This window comes from Zalophus californianus, chromosome 14 (genome assembly GCF_009762305.2).
Source record: "Zalophus californianus isolate mZalCal1 chromosome 14, mZalCal1.pri.v2, whole genome shotgun sequence".
Classification (NCBI taxonomy): domain Eukaryota; kingdom Metazoa; phylum Chordata; class Mammalia; order Carnivora; family Otariidae; genus Zalophus; species Zalophus californianus.
Genome location: NC_045608.1, coordinates 1,186,810 through 1,210,616, shown reverse-complemented (window position 1 = coordinate 1,210,616; position 23,807 = coordinate 1,186,810). Strand labels below are relative to the sequence as shown.

General features: G+C 55.6%; 1 protein-coding gene across 3 annotated transcripts in view; it reads left to right on the top strand.

Moving 5' to 3' along the window:
• Nucleotides 1-20,375: 20,375 nt before the first annotated feature.
• The window catches only part of LOC113912660 (splicing factor SWAP), a 69,198-nt gene continuing 65,766 nt past the window's right edge, over nucleotides 20,376-23,807 (top strand). For 2 of the 3 annotated variants that reach the window (XR_003516918.2, XM_027576221.2), the window contains exons 1-2: nucleotides 20,376-20,723; nucleotides 23,278-23,447. Coding sequence is in view for 2 of the 3 variants with exons in the window: in XM_027576221.2 (XP_027432022.1) it covers nucleotides 20,506-20,723; nucleotides 23,278-23,447 (388 nt within the window). In the remaining variant the exon portion in view is untranslated. The remainder of the gene's footprint in view (nucleotides 20,724-23,277; nucleotides 23,448-23,807) is intronic. The other variant, XM_027576222.2, reaches the window with a different exon arrangement.

Below are 23,807 nucleotides of genomic sequence, written 5' to 3'. Positions count from 1 at the left end.
ATGCCTGGAAGTGACATTTGCAACTCTGTCATCCTGATAGGACCCCGCCCCCCCCCCACTCCTCCCACTGCTGTGAGCCCAGGACGTGGCTCTGGGCAAATTACAAGTAGGCCGTTCCTCAGACATGTTACTGCCATCTGCTGGAAACCATCCCTGTGAGGGCATAACTCTAGGATGACTGATGGGAACTGTACTGCCCGACTTGGGCAGTGCACAACCTGGCCAACCGCAACTGGCAGCCCTGCCTCCTCCACTTCCTCTGCACTCCCTGACTCTTCATTCTGACCCAGAACCCCAGCCGCCAGTTGGCACTGTGTTTTATGAAATAAATGTCTGTCTGGTCCCTTGAATAGAACCTCCAGGAGGGCTGGGGTTTGGTTGTTTTAGTGAAGGTTGAGCTTCCAGGGCATGAAACCGTGGCTGGCACAAGGTAGGGATTGGACCAACATGTGTTGAAGAACCGAATGAATGATTTCTCCTTCCCCCTTCCCCCGTGCCCCGTCGGAGGGTGGGGTCCCTGTGTGTGCGCCGCCCCCGCCAGACCCAGGGCCCTCGGGCGCGGTCCGGGAAGACGCTGGGCAGGCTCTCGGTTCGGGGGCTCTGCGCACGAGGAGCCGCGTCCGGGCGACGCTGCCAGGTGCTCAGGGACACTCAAGCGCAGCCCGAAGAAAATGAGCCGGATTCTCTCATCACGGAACTGTCTGGACAACCGCCCAAGCCCCAAGGAGCTGCCAGTGAAAGTGCAAGCTCAGAAAACAGTTGCCGGCTTCTGCAAAGTTAAACGTTTGCGGGGCCCACTGGATTTCCGAGCAGGCGTGGCCGGCAAGCAGCGGCGGCGTCCGAGGCCGGTTCTCCAGGAGCCGCAGGAGCGCGGATCGCACGTGCTGGGAGCAGGGCCTGAACTGAATCCGCACCGGGGGTCCCGGGAGACTCGGAGCCTCTCGTCCTGCTAAAGTGCCCGCAACCGCCCGGCAGGCGGGAGCCACGGAGGAGCGAACGCAGGGACCGAGGCCCCAGGACCGCGCGGTCACGTGACTGGCAGGTGCAGGGGCGGGAGGGGTGCCGCCTCGCGTCTGCGGGCCGGGGGGCGCCTCCGCAGGTCTGTCCCCGGGTCACATTCTCTCTCTCCCTCCCGCGCTGTCTTCATGCACGTGACTTCCCCTCCTGGTGCAAACGTCCCCTCCCGGCCCAGGACGCCCCTGCCCTCCCCGCCCACCTTCCCACGTCCCACATCCTGGAACCCCATCTGCCGGGCCCACTTGGGTGGGTCCCCATCCCGAGCCCCTCCTGTGACCAGGACACGGAGCACAGCGACGGCGCGGGCCTGGGGTCCCCTCGGATCCTGGCTGCAGGCCCGGGGGTGCAGAGTCTACCCCCTCCCACAGGCCCTGAGAGTCAGGTGGATGGGGCTTCTCCCAGGGCCGGGGTGGGGGACAGGGAAGGGGGGTCTCAGCAAATCAGGGGACGCCAGCTGACCCCCAGCTCCCAGGCCGGCAAACAGGTCTCTGAATGGGGACTGAGCTGCTCGGGGACCCACGGCTGGCAGGAAGCCCAGCGGGTCCTCAGTAGGGCTGGCTGTCTGCCCGTCTGTTTGTCTGCCTACCTGTCTTTCTGTCTGCCTGCCTGTCTGGCTGGCTGTTTGTCTGCCTGTCTTTCCGTCCGCCTCTCGGCCTGCCTGTCTGTCTGTCTTTCTGTCGGCCTGCCTGTCTGTCCTTCTGTCTGCCTGCCTGTCGGCCTGTCTGCCTGTTTGTCTACCTGTCTGCCTCCCTGCCTATCTGTCTGCCTGTCTGGCTGTGCCTGCCTGTCTGTCTGTCTGTCTGCCTCTCGGCCGGTCTGCCTGTCTGGCTGCCTGTCTGGCTGTGCCTGCCTGTCTCCCTGTCTGCCTGTCTCGCTGCCCGTCTGTCTGTCTGCAGGGCCCCTGTCCTCACCCCCTGGCTGCGTTGGGAGGAGCCACTTCCCGCAGGGGCATCGGGGTCCTGCTTACTGACGTGGAGGTGAAAGTCGCGTCCCATTGTGCGTGTCCCTGAGGGCGAGTACATCACAGACTCAGCAGGAGCCGGGGGTCTGCTGCTCAGAGACAGTGACTCCACATCTGGCCCTGGGGGGGAGTGGACGCTCGGTGCCTGGGCTAGTGTAGGGACTGCGGGGCCCCCACCCCGTCCCAGCTGGGCCCCCCACCCCGTCCTCTGGGGAGCAAGGCTGCGAGGGGACATGGTCGGGTGGTCGGGCAGGAAAGGGTCCCAGTGGTGAAGGGGTTAGGAAGCCAGACCAGCAGGGAGCCCTGGGTGCCTGGGGGATGAGGCGCAGCCTGAGGACAGGGTAGGAAGGTGCACGCACGGAGGAGTTTCAGACCCTACGGCCCACAGAGCAGCGGCTGCATCAGTACTCACAGGGACCATGCCATCCGTCCCCGAGGTAGCGCGCCCATGTGTCCCTACCACCTCCCCGGCTCCACCCAGGTCGTCAGCGCTGCCAGCCTGAGGACTGTGTCCACGGCACAGGGGGGTAAACTGAGAGCCCAGCGGTGGCCTCATGGCCCCAGGTCCCGGGGTCGCCGACCCCGGAGCCTGGCCCTTCTGCTCCTCCTGCCCCAGAGCCAGGGTCCTGCCGCCTCTCCCGGAGCCCCTGGCCCGTGGGGGTCACAGGGCCACGGGCTCCAGCGGGGATCCTGGCTTTCCCTCCCCCTGCCCCCAGTGCACAGGCGCAGACCCCGGGCCGCGGCTGGTGATGTGGGCGCAAGGCTGCCCGGGGGTTTCAGGGAGCGCCTGTCCGCTCGCTGTCTGCAGGCTCGGGGTCACGCGGGAACCAGCTGCAGCCTGATCCCCAGGCAGCAAACGACAGCGGGCTCAGGGCAGCAAAACCAGGGCCCGCTGCGTCTGCCGCACCGGGGATCTGGGCCCCGAGTGAGGGGACGGACAGAAGCTCCATCAGGAGTCCGTGTCCGCAGCCGCCACTCGGCCCGTGGTCCTCCTGCACCGAAAGCCTTCCTGTGTCCCTCAGGTCCCATGTAGACCGGGCTCTCTGCCTTCTCCCGGGGCGTGCGCTTGATGGATTCTGTTCCCGCGCTCACTAGACAGACTCTCTCCTGGGCCAGTGAGAGTTTGAGGAGCCCAGAGAGGTCGTGCGGGGAGGGGGCGCAGCCGCAGACCCCGAGCACCAGACGGTCTTCAGTGAAGGTCACTCTCCACAGTTGGCAGCTGAGGTTTTCCTTTCCAGCGTTCCTGCCGCTTCTGGTGACGGCCTTCTGTTTGGGGGCTGACCTGCCCCTTCTGGTGACGGCCTTCCGTTTGGGGGCTGACCCCTCCCTGCTGTCAGTCCCTCTGGTCTGTGTAGGGCCCTTGCCTTTTCCTACATGTGACCTGGGTCACATAATAATGCACAGCATCCTTGGCCACCACATAGTTGGGGTTTGGGCATGTGACCTAATGTGGACCAATCAGAGTCCTATTAGGATGGTTGCAGGAGCTATTGGAGAAGTCAGTGGTCTTCCTTGAGCGCCTGTGAGGTAGGAGGTACTGCAGAGCTGGTGAGGTCACGGCGGGAGGGGACCTCAGGCTGTCAGGGGACCCCGTGTGGGGCCTGAGCCTGAGGCCCACACAGAGGAGGGCGGAGCTAAGAGGGAGGGAGAGAACGCTTCCTGATGGCCCACGGAGGGCCGGCCGGAACCCTAGATCCCTTCCTTCTGTGCAGCAAATGCCCTTCACACGCCCCAGGGAGCCAGCAGCTGCCGCGCTGTCCTCCAAGTGCAGACCATTACCCTCAGGATGGTGGCACTGCTCACTCTGGCTGTGCTTTCGGCCCCGCGGCGGGAATGGGCTGAGCGCGACTCCCCCAGCAGGTGTCATGTGTCAAAAACCAAAGTTCCCAAACTTTCACACTTGGCGATTCGTAAATAATTGCTTGTGGACCCCACGATGGGTCAGAGCAGCGGGCGGAGCGCGGTCCGTGGGGGCGCGGCTCTGCAGACGCGCTGCCCCTTCCCGCCCCGCCCACCTGTTGGAGGCAGCACTGCCCCTCCCCCCACGCCCCCCGGGGAAGGGCGGGCTCGGTCCTGGGCTAAGCTCGGGGCGGGGCTGTAAGGGACACGTTCTTCCCTGGGGGGCGGGGGTGTCTTCCCTGGGAGGATCCTACCACCTCCTCTGTCGTGCTGGTGATGACAAGAATGTAACCATCTGCCCTGGAGCTCCCTGGGGGGGAGGGGCGGTGACGACATCACAACCGCAGGGGGGAGGGGACTGCGGTCCGTGCCCTCCCTGTAGGTGGATGCACCCCTGCTCTAGTTGGCCCGTGCCGGGTTCCGGCGCTTCGCAGCGAGGGCCCTGGACCGGCGCACCTGGGCTTGATCACCTGCGGGGCTTCTGCGCGGAGACCGGAGACCGCCGCGTGGACAGCTGGGTGAGAACACCAACAGGGCAGTTAAGTCCTCTGGTTTCATCGAACACGGCGAGCCACAGCCCTTGACCGGGGTCCTCCGGAAGGGGGTCTCCTCCCTCCCTGGAAAGGGGAGCACAGGAGACCCCGCCCACGGGTCCTTGCCGCCTGGTGAGCAAGGTTCACCTCCAACGCAGTTTAAATAGAGCTTGAAATGTGCCCAATTGGGGAAATATTTACACATGATCAAGGAAATGTCACAGAAAAATCTGTTCAATTGCAGAAAGTGGCCCGGTCCTTGGCACTGACCCCAGACGGCAGGAGGCGGCCGGCCCAGAAGCTGTTAGAAGAGCCGGGACAGGCTCTTCCTCCCCTGCCTCTCAAGCCCTGTCCTGGGGCCGTGCTTCCTCCCATCTGCAGGGAGTCCCTGCCAAGGGATGGCAGAAGAGGCGGTTTTGGAAGCCAGCGCCGCGACGCAGCACAGAGCACAGACAAGGTGGTGTTCCCAGGAAGGACCTGCCAGGTGAGGGCCGAGGGATGATCTGGGGACAGGCAGGGTATTTGGGGACAGGGAAGAAACACACCTCTAGAAGGAAGCCTTTCCCTCTGCCTGTGCGCAGAGATGGAGCTGCTCGGGAAAAGGCCCTATGTCCTTCCCAAGACAGCTCCTCTCTGGGCATGCCGGTGACACCCAGGGCCTGCTTTGTGCCCGTGGAATTGTCCACAGCTCATGGTGAGCTAGCCAACCCCAACGCCCTGCGTCCGGAGACCGTGAGGCAGCTTTCGCTGGGAGGCCCCTGCGGGAGGAGTGGGGGCTGCGGATCTCCCGGGACCCCAGGGTGGCCCCGGGGGCTGACATGACCAGAGGGCACAAGAGGAGAGGTGGGCGGTGGAGCCCGGACCCCAGGAGGGGACGGGGAGGGAAGACAAGCCAGCCCTGCGGGGAACTCCTGGGAGGGAGCGATCCCAGCCCCCAACTCAGAGTGCGAGACCCAAGGCACATTTGATCTTCCATAAACTGACTTAACTTCCATTTTAGCCCCGTGCAGCATGTGGTATTCATGGGCCAGGGTCCTCTGCGCTTGATCCTCCGCCTGCATTTTCACGTGGCCTCACACAAACCCACTCACAGGGGACGGAGCCAGGCTTGGCCTCTGTCTCTCTGACCCTAACATCGCTGCTGTGCCACTTCCCTCGAGGGACAGGAAGGAGGGACTGGGCATGTGTGTCCATTGGTCCAGGAGGACAAGCAGCGGGGGCTCCTGGAGGAAGAGCTGATTCCAGGGCTGGGGTGGGAAACTCAGGTGAGTGGGGTGTATCTGGCGGGGCCAGAGAGGGCGCGTCCCCAAGTCATCAAGATGCGCTCACCCCATTATTGTTGCATATTAGGCTATGGTTGGTTTACTGCCTCCCCAAATTAAGTCTCATGGTTAAAAAGAGTACCAGGGGGACCCAGTGCAGGGACTTGGGCCAGAGTGTGCTGCCGGCCTCCGCAGAGCGTGTCTGAACACGAACACGCTTACACGCCTGCATGTGTACCTCCAGGTCCTTTTCTACAGATGGTAGCACACTTCTGGACATTTCATAAACATCTCGATCCTTCCACGTCGTGAGGCTGCAGCGCCCTCGCTGTGGGGAGACGGCAGAGTCCCGCTGCACAGACGCCCCGCAATTCAGGTGGTTCCCTATCAACAGACGTTTATTTCAGCCTTTTGTTACAACAAATAAGCCTACAATGAATGTCCTTGTGCAGACGTCCTTGTGCACATTAGAGCATTATTTGTAATGCATGCTTGGAATGCTCTGAGGATATTGTACAATAATTTACTTAATGGAGCCCTATTTTTAAACATTTAGATTGTCTCCAATTTTTCCACCATTATAAACAGCCCTGCTATGATCATAAATCTTGGCACACACTCCTGATTCCTTCCCTGGGATGAATTTCTAGAAGGAAGGGCTGGAGTGCTTTCAACCTTCAAGCTGCTTCAAGCCCATTTTGCAAGGGCTGAGTCAGGGCCGCCCAGGCTGGTGGTACGCGTTGTGCACTGCTCAGGATGCCCAGGAGGGGGCAGGAGGGGGCTGAGGAGGAGCCTGTGGTGCACGGGCCAGGTAGCTAGGTGTCCCCTGGAACAGGTGCCTTTCTCTAGTCTGCACAAAGGTGCTGTCAGTGCCAGCAGGGCCCTGGGCTGAGTTGTCGGAGGCAGAGTCTGAGGTCACAGAAGGCCCAACTGAGACCACCCACCTCGGGCACCAGACAGCCAGGGGGCGGGGTCAGCTCCAAGGACTGTCCAGTCTCGTTCAGGTGACTCCGTGCATCGTCCAAGGTGAGAGGCAGTGTCATCGCTCCGGTCACCGTCCCCTGGGACTGTCCACCACCAGCAGGAACGGAGTCCCCCACCGGTCACCAGCTGACCAACGCCCGTCTGGTCCTCAGCAGATGCTGTCCCCTCAATGCTCTCTGGTCCCCAGGCTCAAGAGCAGCCCTGTCCCCCGGGGGCTGGGCCCGAGCTTGTGAGAGAGGCCCCCCCACCCCGGCTGACCCCGCGGTTCCTGCGCCTCTGCCCCGGGGGTGGGCGAGCCATGGTCCGGGGTCCCCGCGCTGATGCTTCACCGCGAAGCCAGGCCCATGGTAGTGACGGTGGTCACCGCGGAGCAGGGCCTGGTGGTGGAGACGGGGTTCAGGCAGGTTCTCTTCGCGGACAATGCTCCGGACCCAGGGGCTGCCCAGTCCGCAGAGACAGAGAGACAAAGAAAGAGAGAAAGACGTAGAGAGACCATGGGATAGAGAGAGAGACACACAGAGACAGAGAGAGAGGGAGGGAGAGACAGAGGGACAGGGAGAGAGAGGGAGACAGAGAGAGAGACACAGAGACAGAGACAGGGAGAGAGGGACAGAGACAGAGATGGAGAGACAGAAATTGAGACAGACAAATACAGAGAGACAGAGACACGGATTGAGATGGAGAAGGCGGAGACAGAGAAAGAGAAACAGAGACACAGAGAAATAGAGAGTGGGAGAGAGAGAAAGAGACATAGAGAGAGATAGAAGCAGAGACAGACAGACGGAGAGAGATGGGGCACCTGGCTGGCTCAGTCTATACAGCATGCAACTCGATGTCAGGGTGGAGTTCAAGCCCCACATTGGGCATAGAACTTACTTTAAAAAAAAAAAAAGGAAAGAAAAAAATACTTATACCTGGGGGGCGCCTGGGTGGCCTAGTTGTTAAGCGTCTGCCTTCGGCTCAGGTCATGATCCCGGGGTCCTGGGATCGAGCCCCACGTCGGGCTCCCTGCTCAGCAGGAAGCCTGCTTCTCCCTCTCCCACTTCCCCTGCTTGTGTTCCCTCTCTCGCTGTGTCTCTCTCTGTCAAATAAATAAAATCTTAAAAAAAAAAAAAAAGAAACAGAGACAGAGGGACACAGACACAGAGATAGAGACAGAGACACAGATTGAGCTGGAGAAGGGAGAGACTGAGAGAGAAAGAGACAGAGAGACACAGATGGAGACACAGAGACAGAGAGAGTCGCAGATGGAGAGACAGACTGAGACACAGAGACACAGATGGAGACACAGAGACAGAGAGAGATGCAGATGGAGAGACAGAGACAGAGAGACAGAGACACAGATGGAGAGGCAGCAGAGACCCACAAGACAGAGCAGACAGCATCAGGACTGTCTTCAAGAGGCTCGGGGTGGACCTGGCAGGACCCCTGCTCTCTGGTCCCAGGAGGTGGGGTCTGGGCAGGCAGATGATCCTGCGTTTTTGGATTTCCTTCCTCTGCACAGAGACGGAACCACAGCCGGAGAGCAGGGAGGGGGAGGGAGGGAGGGGAAGCAGCTCTGGTGACACGAAGCCCCTGGACCAAGTGAGGGCATCAGACCCTCTGAGAGGCCAGAGAGAGCAGAGCTGGGGGGCAGGTGCTTGGGATGCAGTCCCCTGCCCCCCACCAACCCCCAGCCCCCACTCCCTGCCCAGCGTCCCAGGGGCTTTGAGCTGTCACAGTGGTTGGAGTGCATAAAGACCTGCCATGTGCCTCCAGCAGGTGGTAAACAGGCACTGCCCCAGGCCCCAGAAGTCCCTGCAGCTGACCTCTCCTAGGCTCCCCACAGACCCCTCAGGACCAGTGTTAAGGGGTAAGGCCCAGCAATGCTGGGGGGCAGGGGGCAGGTAGAACTGTGTCCACGGGGACAGCCGCCCCTCAGCCCAAAAGTGTCTCCAGGCCAGAGCCGTGGCCCAAAAGTCTAGGTAATCCTATTTAAGATAAATTTCCAAATATTTAAATATTGCTTCTGATTAAAAAAAAAAAAAAAATCCTCGGGCGCCTGGGTGGCTCAGTTGGTTAAGCAACTGCCTTCGGCTCAGGTCATGATCCTGGAGTCCGGGGATCGAGTCCCGCATCGGGCTCCTTGCTCGGCGAGGGGCCTGCTTCTCCCTCTGACCCTTCCCGCTCTCATGTGCTCTCTCTCATTCTCACTCTCTCAAAAAAATAAATAAATCTTTAAAAAAAAAATCCTCTGTGGACTTTGACCTATCCCCGACTGAATACAAAATTCAGGGAGAGAATTCACAAGTAGACAGCTCTCCTCCAAAATCCAGCTATGTCCATGCCCACAAAATCCTGCAGACCTACCTCAGGCTTGTCAGGTCCCTGAATGCACTAATTTTCACTTATTTACACGTGGGGTACCGGCGGATTCTGGGTGGGCTGGGTGGAGCCTGGGCCTTCGGGGACATTGGCCAGGGAGTGCTCAGGTGGGTTTTGTCCCGGTAAAACCTCACTCGCTCAGAGGACCCTAATGCAGGACTCCCTTGCGGGGAGGCGGGCAGAGCAGGGGCCAGCCGTCATTTCTATGCTAATCAGCCTCCCGCAGCCTGATGGTCTTGGCCCTGCCAGGACCCCCCCCCCCCCCCCCCCCCGCGCTTCAGGGTCTGCTTCCAGTACTGGAACCCTGCACGTCCTCCGCAGTCAGATTTTCCTGATTCAGCCCACCCCCGCTGCCTCCGCCTGCGCCCTGGCTGAGCGCCATCACACACCTGCCTCGTCATATCTCAGGCAGGAGGACAATGGTCCTCAGTCCCATCGGCCCGCGGTGGGGGGTAGGACACCCCTCTTCCCATGGAGTGCATCTCTGTGAGGGTGCCTCTCTTAGTGCGTGCCCAGGGACAGGGAGAGGGGCCGGTGCTCGGGCTTTCCCTGGGGTCTCTCTGCCTGAGCCCCTGCTTTGAAATGCTATTCTGCAGGTTCAATCCCTCTGAAAAGCATTCAGGGCAGAGACTGCAAAGTACTGGCCTGAGGGAAAGGTGCTTTGGGGTCTGCTTTTTCCAACTTAAAAAAAGATGGGGGGGAAGTCACATAAAAACCAGACTTTCAGTTTCCCCGCCCCCAGCCCCTGGGCATGGGGATAAGGGTCCTCTTCTAGAGGAAGGCACCTTCCAGTCCCAAACCCCCATTCCAGCACTGAGTGACCTCATGTGCATCACACGCCTGGCCCCTGTAAGCACCTGAGTTTAATACTCCCTGATTTAAAGGAAAAGATAATTTTCACGACTCTTAAAATGATCAGGTTGTTCGAGGAAGATGTAAGGACGTTGAGCTAGTCGGCAGCTGAGTTGCCAAAATCTTACCTGCTCCTGGTGGAAGGAAATCATTGGAGTGTTGGGCTCGGTGTTTCGGAGAAAGAAAACATTTCACTGCTTTATTTCTGTCCCTGATTTGGAGAAGAGTTTTGGGTGCAGTGCAGGCTTGTTTGAGGATGCCCCTGAACAAGGGCACCTTGAGGCCACCCTTTCCACTTGGTCCTTTCCAGGCTCATTTGACAAGACAGCAAAGGTAACCTGGTGACAGTGGAAACCCTCAGTGCCATCACACCTGTCTACAAATTACGGCTAAGTCCCCACGCAGGGAAATAGTCCTACGTGCAGCCAAAGTAAATTCCCCAGCCACACCTGAGGCCAGATGCTTTCTACAACAGTGCTGAGCAGAGTCAGCACCAAGCCGATGTTCGCCAGGGCCTCTCTACACCAAGCCTCGGTCTCACCCCATCCCCGGTCCCGGTTTCCAATCTCAACACTCGCCTGTGCTGCCACAGCTCACAGATCGTGTCGGCTGCCCTGATCAGCAACAGGGTCACCTCGGTGCAGCTCCCAACATGTCACTGGAAATGCCCAGTGACAGAACAACCTGGCCCAGAACACCCATCCATTCCCCCCCACAGGCAAACACCACTGTAACTCTGCTCGCTGAAAGGCAGGCGTAAGCCTGGTCATAGCAGCACTACCTGTGAAACCCCCGAAATGAAAACCACTCAGATGCCTGTGCACAGTACATCCGATAGAGAAATGATGCTATTATCACAATCAGATGTCATTCAGCAGGGAGAATGAATAAACTGGAAAAGAACCTGATACAGATGACTTGCAAATATTATAACAAACAAGACACCAGATACTATATAATTCCATTTATCTAACATATAAAAACAGGCAAAATTTATCTACCGTGATAAAAATCAGGGGAATAGTTAACTTTAAGAAGGAAACCAGTATATCCTGATATATGGAAAATACCATAATTTTTTAAAGATTTTATTTTTTTGAAGATTTTATTTATTTGAGAGAGAGAGAATGAGAGATAGAGAGCACGAGAGGGAAGAGGGTCAGAGGGAGAAGCAGACTCCCCGCCGAGCAGGGAGCCCGATGCGGGACTCGATGCCGGGACTCCAGGATCATGACCTGAGCCGAAGGCAGTCACTTAACCAGCTGAGCCACCCAGGTGCCCTAAAAGATTTTAGTAGATACTTCACCAGAGAATATACCTGAATGGCTAATAAGCCCATGAAAAGATGCTCAGGGGGCGCCTGGGTGGCTCAGTCGTTAAGCGTCTGCCTTTGGCTCAGGTCATGATCCCGGGGTCCTGGGATCGAGCCCCGCATCGGGCTCCCTGCTCAGCAGGGAGTCTGCTCCCTCTGCCGCTCACTCTCTCTCCTGCTCTCTCTCTCTCTCAAGTAAATACATGAAATTCAAAAAAAAAAAAAAGATGCTCAGCATCATTAGTCACTAGAGAAATACAAATCCAAACCACAGTGGGATACACACCCACTAAAATGGCTCAAACCAACAGGACTGACCACACTGTGTGCTGTAGGAATGCACGATGGTACAGCCATTTGCAAAACAGTTCAGCAGTTCCTCAAAAAGTTAAATATGGGGTTACCACCACATGCATTAATTTCCTGAGGCTACTGTAACAAATGACCACTAACTCAGTGGCTTAATGCAACACAAATGTATCGTCTTGTCGTTCTGGAGACCAGAAGTCTGAAATGAGTCTTCAAGGGGCTGCAATCCGGGTGTGGGCAGGGCTGGTTCCATGGGAGCCCTGGGGGTTGGGGGGAGAATGCTTTTCGCCGCTCACCTTCTAGAGGTCCTGCTTGCATATTCCCGTGGTCTGCTCCCCTGATGTGGCCACTCCCACCTCCCGCTTATAAAGACCCTTGTGATCACATTGAGCCCCCCCCCGATGATCCAGCCTCCCCATTTCTAGACCCTCAACTTCATCACATCTGCAAAGCCCCCTTGGCCGTCTGAGGCCATGTTCACGGTGCACGTGTGCATGCTGATGCACTCCACGTCTAACGGGAAAGATGTGGCCAGAGTTCAAGACAACAGAAGACACGGGGCAGTGCAATCAGACGTTGATTGACCGCACAAAGGTAAACACGCTCCAGCTTCTGAAGTCCCATGGGACACCCTAGGCCCAGGTAACGTCTGACCCCAAATTCATCATAATGGCTCCACTGAAATGCTGGTTCACAAATGATGTCCCAGAGTTCACCCCGAATACAACACCAACTGGTGAGTGAAAGGATGACCAGGAACAATTTGGTGAGGAGTGAAGTACGTAGTCTCCTATCTTTAGACGGCGAATCCGTGTGGTCGGTAAATGCAGGTGACCAAAGCCTCGGGCATGACATGGCTGAGCCGCACAAGGCCCAGGAGCCACCTGCCCATCATGCACCTGAGCCAAGCGCCAGCCCGAGTGGGAAAGAAGATGCCTCCCAAAATGCTTCCCCACAACAGCCCAGAGGCTCTTGCTCTGGGAGCAGAAATCCAAGACGAAGGGAGAGATTGGGGATGACACAGACCAGAGCAGAGGGAAATGACGGACTGTCTTGCTTATTTGGGGTTGTACTTTTGTGACTGTGTCTAGCAAACAGTACTGGTGGAGTCAGAAACGGGAAAGAAGAGCTGTGTGTTTGGAGATCGGACGTTGTTATTGTTCTCATTTTGGAAGAGTGCTTTTTCTTCCTGAGCTCAAACTTCTGGAAATAACACGGTGGGAAGATGGAGAGCCGGTCATCAGGGGCAGAGCATGTGATCTGTCCTTTGTCTTTACCACAAAACCTCACCAGGAGACGCACATGCTACTGTCTTTGGCACAACTGTTCGGACTTGGTGGTTACAATACTGGCTTGAAGGAGGCGAGCCTGGGTCACACCACGACCGAGACGCCTTCTGTCGCAGACATGATGGCAGAGACGGCAGAGACGGATGAGATAACGTCCTCCTAAGAAAGCCCTCCCTGCTGTGTTCCACCTGCTCTGAGCCTCCCAGAGACAGGGACCATGAGCTCCTCACCACCAGCACTGAGCACGGCAGCCTTGGCCACGGGCAGGATGGCCGCTGCCACGGCCAGGAGCACAGGCTCCGGGGAGGCCCCCCCGCCCCCGCCATCTGCGGCCTCGGGCGGGCTCAGCAGCAACACACAGCACCTTCTTCAGGAAGAGTCTGTTCGAAAACAAAATTCAACTCGCCAAATTGTCAAGGTCTTTCTGGCTTTATTCTGCGCTTCATGACTCAGGCAGCGTCCACCCAGCAGACAGGCGGGAGCTCCGAGGAGCGGTACGGAGGACCTTCATAGGCAGAGGGAGCAGGAACAAGGCCATCACAGCACACATTACACTACACCGCTTGGGGCACCTGGCGCGCTCGGTCAGCTGAGCGTCTGACTTGGTCTCGGCTCAGGTCACGATCTCAGGGTCGCGGGATCGAGCCCCACGTTGGGTTCTGTGCTCCGTGCTGAGTCTGCTTGGGATTCTCTGCCTCTGTCCTTCCCGCTCATTCTCTCACTCTCTCTAAAATAAATAAAGTTGAAAATAATAAGAATAAAAAGTGGGCTGGTTGTTGCGACGTTACTTCGCTCCAGGGGAAGGCAGGGGTCTGGCAGACAGATGACCCGACTAGGGCTGACCAGGCAGGTCCTGACTGACCGGCTGAAGATTCCATTTCTGGGAGATCCGAAACTGCCACCGTCTTGGTTTGGTGACATGAGGCTTAGCACACACGACTCCACCTGAGGCCGTTGCCTTCTTTGTCACAGGGCCTCGTAAGGACTAAGTGGGTGACACACGTGCTCCGGGGGGCGGGGGCGCTACCCGTCCTCACATCCGTTGCTGCCCTGGGCTCAGTGTCACCAAGGCCTCAGCCCCCGGCTTCTGCCTGCTCCAGCCAATGGGGCACCGCGTGGCCGTCGGAGGGCGGGAGGAGGGGGGCAGGCCACGGTACTTCTCCGCTCAGTGTTGGAAGCACCTCCCGCATCAGGGCAGCTTCTTCCTGGTCCCAGTCTCCGGCTCCAGCAGGGGCCCCGCACCGCCGACCTGCTTCTCCCGCGGCTCATGGCGGGGGCTCTGGGCTGCCCGGCCACCTAGCTGTTTGCAGCTCTCCCCCTAGGACTTCGTTATTTGTTCAGGTTACGAACTTTTTTTTTTTTTTTTAGGATTTTATTTATTTGGCAGAGAGAGACACAGCGAGAGAGGGAACACCAGCAGGGGGAGTGGGAGAGGGAGAAGCAGGCTTCCCGCGGAGCAGGGAGCCCGATGCAGGGCTCGATCCCAGGACCCTGGGACCGTGACCTGAGCCGAAGGCAGACGCCCAACGACTGAGCCACCCAGGCGCCCCTCAGGTTACTAACTTCTCTCTGTTTTCCAGATTGAAACCTGACTGACAAAGTGCTCAATAATAGGAGCTACTATTTTTAAACTAAGCACTTTCAGATTCACAGTATTTGATGCCCGTTTGCAGTAATTGTATGTTTACATGGGTTCCCCTCCCACTTGATTACATATTGAGTGGGAATAATGTAAAACGCAGCTGCCTCGGCTGGCTGGGCCTCCCAATACCCGTTCTTTTCCAGTAAGAGAATCTTCCCTTTATTCAAGGAGACAATGTATCTCACTAAAAGCACAGTGCTCCACTCCGTCTGGCTCCTGGACGCTGCCCTGTCATTTGCCACTGAACAAAATTCCCAACAGACAAGGAGTCATTCATTTTTGTTGCCCTTGGGATACAAACCTGTGTTTTTTACCACCCAGGGCTTCAGTCCTGCAAGACGTACTCAAGTGCCCGACACACAGTGGGTGCTCAGGCAAGAGGTGATTTTCATCACCCTGAACCCAAACTGGGACCCACTGCCCATCACCCTGAACCCAAACTGGGACCCAATGCCCATCACCCTGAACCCAAACTGGGACCCAATGCCCATCACCCTGAACCCAAACTGGGACCCACTGCCCATCACCCTGAACCCAAACTGGGACCCAATGCCCATCACCCTGAACCCAAACTGGGACCCAATGCCCATCACCCTGACTTATTGCATTATTCACAGGAACTCTCACAAGTGTATAAAGATCAGATCTCATTTACTTGAAAAGAACACAAACGCAAGAAAATGGACTGACCTGGAAATCTAGACATATGGACCCATTTCCTGTGACTATTTCCTTCCCAGCCTCTGCCCACTGTGGGTGATGTTAGGACAGAGGCATTTCCTCTCTGGCCTCCCCCAAACTGGCTGAGACTAGTTAGCATGCGGGGGCGGACTCCGCCTCCCATGAGTAAGCGGCGATCACAGAGCTCTAGCTTGACTAGGCGGAGCCAACGTCCTCCTGTCACCTCATCACCTCGGCGTAAACCCCACCCCTCCCTGTAAGATGTCCTCGGTGTCCCGAGCACACACTCCTATGTGGGAACAAAGCTAGCGTGGGCCAGCAACCACGTCCAATCACAGAATAGAAAGGTGTCTTCCAGAGAACACAAGCAGCTTTCAAATGTTTACCGTGAGCCACCATAAGAAATATGGTTGTGTGTGGGTGCAGCTGAATTTAAAATATCAGAAAGTAGTAACAACTTACAGCTGAGATGTCCTTTTTACTTTTTAAAGCCATTAGAGAAAAAGGCACTTGACAGTTTTGATCACCCACGTAGCGACGCGGCCCCCTCCAGCTCGGCAAAGCAAATGCAGTGTCCTGGGGTAACCCTCTGCCTCCCCCCCATCGGGTCATCTATTAACACTGCTTTGCTTCTTTTTAATCTTACCACCCACGCATGCACCCCTACACATTATAGGTGAATTTCACCTGTTTGCATTTTATGAGTGGAATCGTGAGAGTAACTCAAACACTGTCTGCACTTTTCTATCCTGCTTCCTTTGCTCAAAAGGTTTGCGAAATTCATCGATGCTCTTGCTTACAGCTGTGGCCCGTTTCCTTGTATTATACCCCATCACGTATTATCAACATACTGCAATTGATTTATCCATTCTATTACTGATGGACACGGGTTCTTTCCAGTGTGGGGCCGTTCAACTAACGACGTCATAAACATGTGTGTCCAGGTCTCCTGCCGCACTCGGGCCCGCATCAGGGTGTCCGCGGACAAGTGGAATTGCTGGTGACGGGGTATACTGAACTTCACTAGATATTCTACTGACAACAGTCCTTTCCAGTGGTTGTAGCAATAAACAAACTAAAGAAACAAATAAACAGAATAAAAATTAAACCAAACAGTGGTTTTACCAATTTACACCCTGCTAGCAGCTTATGAAGGTGTACACTGCCCCCCATCCTTACCCACTTACTCATGTTGGGACTTACATCTCTGGGGTCCAAATGGTACCCCATTTGCATTTCCCTTATAGAGATTAGACTCCTTTCCACGTGTTTATTGTAATTTAATTTCCTTTTTTATAAAAAAAAGTCTGTTAATCTTTCACCATTGTTATTATTTTTTTTTAAGAGAATGCATGCACCAGTGGGTGGGGGGCAGGGGGAGAGAGAGAATCTCAAGCAGACACCCCACTGAGCACAGAGCCTGACACGGGGCTGCATCCCACGACCCTGAGATCATGACATGAGGCAAAACCAAGCCTTGGACACTTAACAGACTGAGTCACCCAGGCGCCCCTCACCCATTTTTTAATTAATTTTTCTTATTGATTCATACAAGCTCCTTACATATTCTGCACTTCTGTCAACTGTACGTCTCCTCCCTCTCCCAACAACAAAAAGTCCTAAACAAAACGTTAGCAAATCAAACCCAGCAATGTATATATGGAATAAAATATCATGATCAAGTTGAAACGATCTGAAAAATTCAAGGTTACTTTAACATTAGAAAATCAATGTAGGGTGCCTGGGTGGCTCAGTTGGTTGAGCGACTGCCTTCGGCTCGGGTCATGGTCCTGGGGTCCCGGGATCGAGTCCCGCATCGGGCTCCCTGCTCGGCGGGGAGTCTGCTTCCCCCTCTGGCCCCTCTCGTGCTCTCTCTCATTCTCTCTCTCTCAAATAAATAAATAAAATCTTAAAAAAAAATCAATGTAACCCACTTATTAGCTTAAAAGAGAAAAATCAAATAATCATCTCAGTGCAAAAAGGGCATCTGATAAAATTCTACTTCCTTTCATTAAAACACACACACACACACACACACACACACACACACCCGCCCCCTAACAAACTAGGAATACAAGGGAACGTTCTTCTGATAAAGGGTAGTCTCCGAGAACCTCCACCCGAGCCACACTCAACAGTGGAGGTAGGGAAAACCTTCACGCCGAGACCAGGAACAGGTGAGGGTGCGCATGACGCCCGTGTGTCCTCCGTCGGGGCAGAGGCGCTCACGCTATGAGGGGAGAGAATGGAAGAACGACGAGAGGAACGAGGGTAGGCCTGGGAAGAAGCAAAGCAGGCATCACTCACAGACCATATGATTGTCCAGGTCAGAAATCCAAACCAATCTACAGATAAAGAACAAGAAATAATGAAGCTGAGCAAGGCAGCCGAACACAAAAATCAGTGTTTAGACTGTCTTCCCAGCAACAAACAATTCGCAAGTGGAGCTTAAAAGGGTTCACGATGGCATCAAAAAGTGAAGTATCTATAGGAATATATCTAACATGCTCAAGATCCTATGGAGAAAACTAGTAAACGTTGAGAGACTTTTTAATAGATGGATGCCTAGTAGATTGGAGGAGTAAACATTGAGAAGGTGCCAACTCTCCCCAGGCAATCCCAGCACCAACGCGTGAAGGCTTCTGGGAAGAACTGGACGAGCTAACTCTCAGATTCACTTGGAAATACAGAGAACCAATTGAGAGACTTTTTCCTCGTGTTTTCATGCTGGTTATGAGCCTCTGCACTGATTTCATCAGCAGCGGTGGACTACAGCCCGCAGTTCAAACACCACTGGGCCAGTTCAACACCTGACCCCCCTCCCCCCCCACACACGCTTCAGTGCTTTTGTTTGAAAACACACTCAGGGCAGATGGACATCCTTGTGTATCAGCTCTAAGATCTCTGGCAGCTTTCTGAAGGACAGAGTCCTGTTCTGTCCCTACTTTACAGAGAAGGGAGGCTCAGAAAGGACAGAACTCAAAGTTCCAGTGGAACTGAAGTCAGGGTTAGGAGTGCAACCCAGGTCTTCAAAAATCCCACGCCAGGCTGAAAAAGCCACCTGCACACCTGCACAGGGTCTGAAGGCTTCCAGACTCCCCTTGAGGTCAAAGGAGCAGAGGAGTTTGGCTCGGAGTGTTGGGGCTGACCCAGCTCCCTGAACTCCAGGGAAAGCTCGAAGCGGACCCAGCATCCCAACAGACCTGCAGGTGCCTGGAGCATCAGGTAGGACTTACTGAGCAACTGAGAGCTACAGTATGCCCCCTCGGTGGGGGCAAGGCAGCCTTGTAGAGCCAGATAGGACAATGGCTCGGTCATGTTCATTCTATAGATAGAAATCCATACTTGGCGGACTGTGTGCCAGGTGCTAGCCCAGGGACTGGGGATGCTCAGATGAACCCAAAAAAACCCTGCTCTCCTGAAGCGAATACTGGGGAGAGCTATATACAGATGTGATGTGAGGTGGTGGTGAGTGCTCCAAAGGCAGATCGGCCCCAAGAAGGGCGGACGAGTGCAGGAAATTCTACTTGGTGTGCACACCTACAGCCAGTCTGAGAAGGGACCAGAGTTGAGACCTGGATGTGGAGCCTGGCCCAGAAAAAGCCAGAAGAGTGACACAGCCAAAGAAATCACAAGGGCAAAGGCCCTGAGGTAGAAACTGCTCGTGGCTTAATTTTTAAAACCCTATTACCCACCCTTCATATACATTATCTTATCTCAACCTTACTAGCAGAAAAAGCTGTACTTTATGGACAAGGAATGTGGGCTGGAGGGAAGAACATTTACTTCACTGGCAGTTCAGGCCCAGCACCAAGAGAGCTCTGGGCCCCAAGGCAGTGCTTCTGCACTCCAGCTACCGGGCAGTCTGGCCTGAAACTCTAGACTGGACCACAAGATGCCACTCTCCTACGGAAAACACAGGTGGGAAAACTGAGGCCCAGGAGGAACCTACTCGAGTAGCAGTCACCCCGCATCCAGGTGGCTGGTCTCCCAGAACGAGGCCCCCTGCATCAACCTCGACTACTTTTTTCCCACGCGAGTCCCAGGAACCTGAAGTCCAGTTAGGGCAAGGGGCTTCACGACTTACTAAGCCCTTCGGTTTCTGCTACGGAAACCTTCCCAGGTAGACAGGATGGGGGTCGCGATCCCCAGGACCCACAAGTTACCAGGGCCTCAGAAACCTGAAGCGACTGCCCTGGAAAGGGCAGGGCCTGACCCCCAAACCCCTAGCCCTCTAGCCCCCAGCCTCAGAGCTCCCCGGGCCCCCAGCCCTTGGCCTCAGAGCTCCCCAGCCCCCCAAGTCCCCGGCCCCAGAGCTCCCCGGCCCCTTGGTCCCCCAGCCTCAGAGCTCCCTGCCCCCCCAGCCCCCGGCCTCAGAGCTCCCCGGCCCCCCAAGCCTCTGGCCTCAGAGCTCCCTGGCCCCTTGGTCCCCCAGCCCCAGATCTCCCCGGCCCCCCGGCCCCCGGCCCCAGAGCGCCCCGGCCCCCCGGCCCCCGGCCCCAGAGCTCCCCGGCCCCCCGCGGCCCCCGGCCTCAGAGCTCCCCGGCCCCTCGGGCCCCCGGCCCCAGAGCTCCCCGGGCCCCCGGCCTCAGAGCGCCCCGGCCCCCGCGGCCCCCGGCCCCAGATCTCCCCGGCCCCCCGCGGCCCCCGGCCCCAGAGCTCCCCGGCCCCTCGGGCCCCCGGCCCCAGAGCTCCCCGGCCCCCCCGCGGCCCCCGGCCCCAGAGCTCCCCGGCCCCCCGCGGCCCCCGGCCCCAGAGCTCCCCGGCCCCCCGCGGCCCCCGGCCCCAGAGCTCCCCGGCCCCCCGCGGCCCCCGGCCCCAGAGCTCCCTGGCCCCTCGGGCCCCCGGCCCTCCGCCCCAAGAGCTCCCCAGCCCCAGAACCCCCTGGTCCGCCATGCCCCAGCCCGCGACCCCCAGTCTTCGGCCCGGACCCTGGCCGGGGCAGCGAAGACCAGGAGACCTCGCGCGGGCGCAGGGAGGGGCCACCCCAGCGCGCCGCGCGCCCGGCCGGCCCGATGCAGGTAGCGCGCGATCCGGCGCCGCGCTTTCGCCACTGCTCTGGACAACCGTCTGAGAAAACGAACCTACACATGCCCTGTCCTTTGATCACATCAGCTCCTACCGTGGCGAGGCCTCCGAATGCCGAAGGCTAGAGCCAAAATACTTTCCGGCGCCTCGAACGGCTGCAAAGAGTAGCGAATCTGCCAAATCTGCTCGCCGGAAGTAGGGCTGCCCCTCGCCGGAAGTTGAGCTTCCTCCATTTTGTTGCCCGCTATGGCGGCCGTGTCGAGTTTGGGGCCGGGATGCGGCGCTCTTGACTGAGGGGGTAGGCCAGGCGGAGGCATTGGGGACATCCGCGCGGCGCAGAAGAGGACCAGCCTGGACGCCGGCGACGCTGTCATGTACGGCGCGAGCGGAGGCCGTGCCAAAACCGAGAGGAAAAGCGGCGCGAAAGAGGAGGCCGGACCCGGCGGTGCCGGCGGTGGGGGAAACCGAGTGGAGCTGCTGGTCTTCGGCTATGCCTGCAAGCTGTTCCGGGATGACGAGCGGGCCCTGGCCCAGGAACAGGGACAGCACCTCATCCCCTGGATGGGGGACCACAAGATCCTCATCGACAGGTCGGTTCCTCCCCCCACCCGCCGCTCCTCCCCTTCCCTCGCCCGCTTGATTTCGTCTGATGTTGACTTGATGGCCAGGACTGAAGGGTTTTGTGGAGCCGGCGGGGATCTGGGGGACCCCCTCCTCTGTCCTTACACCCCCCTGGTTCTGGAGGGAGGGGGACGGTGAAACCTGCCCTAAGGCACTGGCTGGAGCTGGTGCCGCGTGTGTCGCCGGAGGGATCGCCTCTGCTCCCGCAGCCCCTCGCGACCCCTCACCCCGGTCGCCGGTTCCAGTTGGCCGCCCCGCGCGGTGGAAGCTGCCCGTGCCCCGGCCTCTCCCGACCGGCGTTCCCGTGGGGTCGTGCGCTGCCTCCCTGCCCGCGGCGCTCCCACAGCTCGGTGTGGGGGGAGGGCACCCCGAAACATCGCACGCTGAGGCCGCGCTGTTAGGAAACCTTTTGGACCCCGAGAGTTAGCCTTGAAACTTGTGTGCCCCAGCGCCCTCCTTGTGGAGCGCCTCTATTTTGCCGGCATGACGTTTTGACTCCGCCAGCCCCCTCCTCCCCACCCAGGGATGCTCTGACGTGTTCTGACTTGATGAATCTTCAGACCCAGGGTGAATTTGCCAATCAGTTGGAAACCAGTTGACCGGGGCAGACGCTGGCTTTGCTCTTAGAGGTAGTGTTCTTAGGGCTGGTTTCACGGTCTCTTAAAACCTAAGGGTGGAACTGGGGTGCAGATGTGTTTCTTTTCAAATCGAACCTGCTTTAGGTAATCGCCCTCGGGGTGTTCAGCCGCTTTGGGCAGAGGGGTCCGGGGTTGGGGATTTCTAAAGATGTTTGGTTTGAAAAGGACAGCATTACATGCTGTAGGTTGTTTGCTCCCATCCCCTCCCGTATTTTCAGCCCCCCTTTCCTTCTCCTTGGGGTTCTTGTTTGTTGCTTTGGTTTTTTTTTTTTGCCGGTTTGGCAACTCTGCTTCTGGGGCCCGGACTGAAAAGCTAACGATGACCAGCCATTTAACTGTGGAATAGTGTCTCCGAGTGAAGGAAGTCCGTCGTTTGATTAAAGCTGGATTCTGCAAAGCCCTGGGACATGACTGTAGGGATGACCTGTGAGCTGGCCAGAATGGACACATTCATGACCAAATAGGCCTTTTTCCATCCCTGACATTGCCGTTTGGAGTTAGATCTAGAGAACAGTGACTCTGGAAGGGAGGGTTGCCGGAGCAGGTCTGGACCTGACGCTCCATGCTCTGCTCAAACATGCTGTGCCTTTAAACCATAGTTTCTATCGCTCGATGTTGCCTGAGTTGTCAGGCAGCTTTGCTTTTCCAAAGTGTTACTTGTGATATTTATTATTAAAGTTTGGTAAGCGATGAAGTCTGAGCTCTTTATGCAGTTTTCCATATCATTCTGTACATGATTGATTGGAGTGAGGTCTTCCAAAACTAATGGGGAGCAAACGCTACACATGTACATGTATAATATTTTCAAATAATGATCTACATTTGTAAGTTAAGGAGGTTTACATTAAAAATAATTTTGAAATTTAATAAAATGCAATAACTTGGCTACTCTGGAATTTTGGCCTTTTTTCTTGTAAATGTCTTTTTTATTTAAGTAATTTTTGGTCCTCATTACAAAAGTCAGCATTAAAAAGTCAGGCAGACTTTTGTTTGTCTCTGTTTGTTTTTGCAAGCCTAAATCTGAGTGTTTCTAAATCACTCATTTATTATTTGATATTGCACATCAACAGCAGCTTCACCGAATCTTTATGTTAAAAGTATAGCAAAAAGTGACTTTATTCCTAATTTGGCTAACGTGCCTATTGGTCCATGCACATAAACATGGATGTGTCTTAACGTATGTGATTTCCTGGGGGTAAAAAGTTTAGAAGATATTTATACTGCATCTGCTAATAGTTTTGCTCTGTTTCCAGTGAACCTCCTTAAACTGCACGTATATGTCACTGTTCCTATGTATGTGTGTCTCTCTATCACATAACCCAGCACTTATTTCCTCAGCCAAGTGGCTAGGGGGCGAGCCTAGCCAAGATTTTACCTCCAATGGACGCAAGTTTCTTTGGTGAAGATCTCTCCTGAGAGTTCGGGACTAGCAGAAAGAAGCGAGGAAATTTCGACCGTTGGGTTCTTACGGATAGGTATTTATGTATTCGGTTTGTGTGAATGTAAGCTATATTTGACTTTTCAGAAAAAAAAAATTTTTATTTTTATTTTTTTTTTGCAAATGGCATTGAATGGTTGAGCAAACCATAAACGGTAAGCACTGCTAGTGAAGTGAGCACCACTTATACTATTAAAGGGTTGTTTACCTTTAATTACAAGTTTTGTCATATTATACAAAGGAATTTAGACTTTGTTACAATAACTTGAGTTTAAAAGTAGGTGAGCTATGACTAGCCAAATTAAATATAAATCTGAGAAGATTTTTTATGTTTGTTTTACTATTTTTATTTCTTTGTTTTAATCGGTAAGTATGTATATAAAACATCACACACAAACCAACCTAGACGTTAACTTCTTTCCATTGACCAGCGTGTTCATATTACAGATATGATGGGCGCGGTCACCTGCATGACCTTTCTGAGTATGATGCTGAGTATTCCACGTGGAACCGAGATTACCAGCTCTCTGAAGAGGAGGCACGAATAGATGCCCTGTGTGATGAAGAGAGGTATTTAGCCTTGCATACGGACTTGCTTGAGGAGGAGGCAAGGCAAGGTACTGCTCAAGAAAAACTTACTTAAGCAACAAACTTTTTAAAATTTTTTAAGTATTTAAAATTTACTCCCATTCATTTTTTTATACTCACTCTTTCTGATATTATCTTGACAGTACCCAGTGGATTGGAAAAACAGGAGTCTTTGCGTTCTGAGAGGACCTCAGGATAGTTTATATATAGAGCCACAAAGAATTTTCCCAGCTTTTGAGGGCAGACTGGGATTTGAAAAAACAAAAACCAAACTCTTTAACTGTTCTTCTTTAACAGTATCGTATAAACTAAAATTGATGTTCTTGTCTTTGCCTTAACAATCTTTAATACAGTTCTTAATCCCCAAATTTCTCAGCAGGAAGAAATTT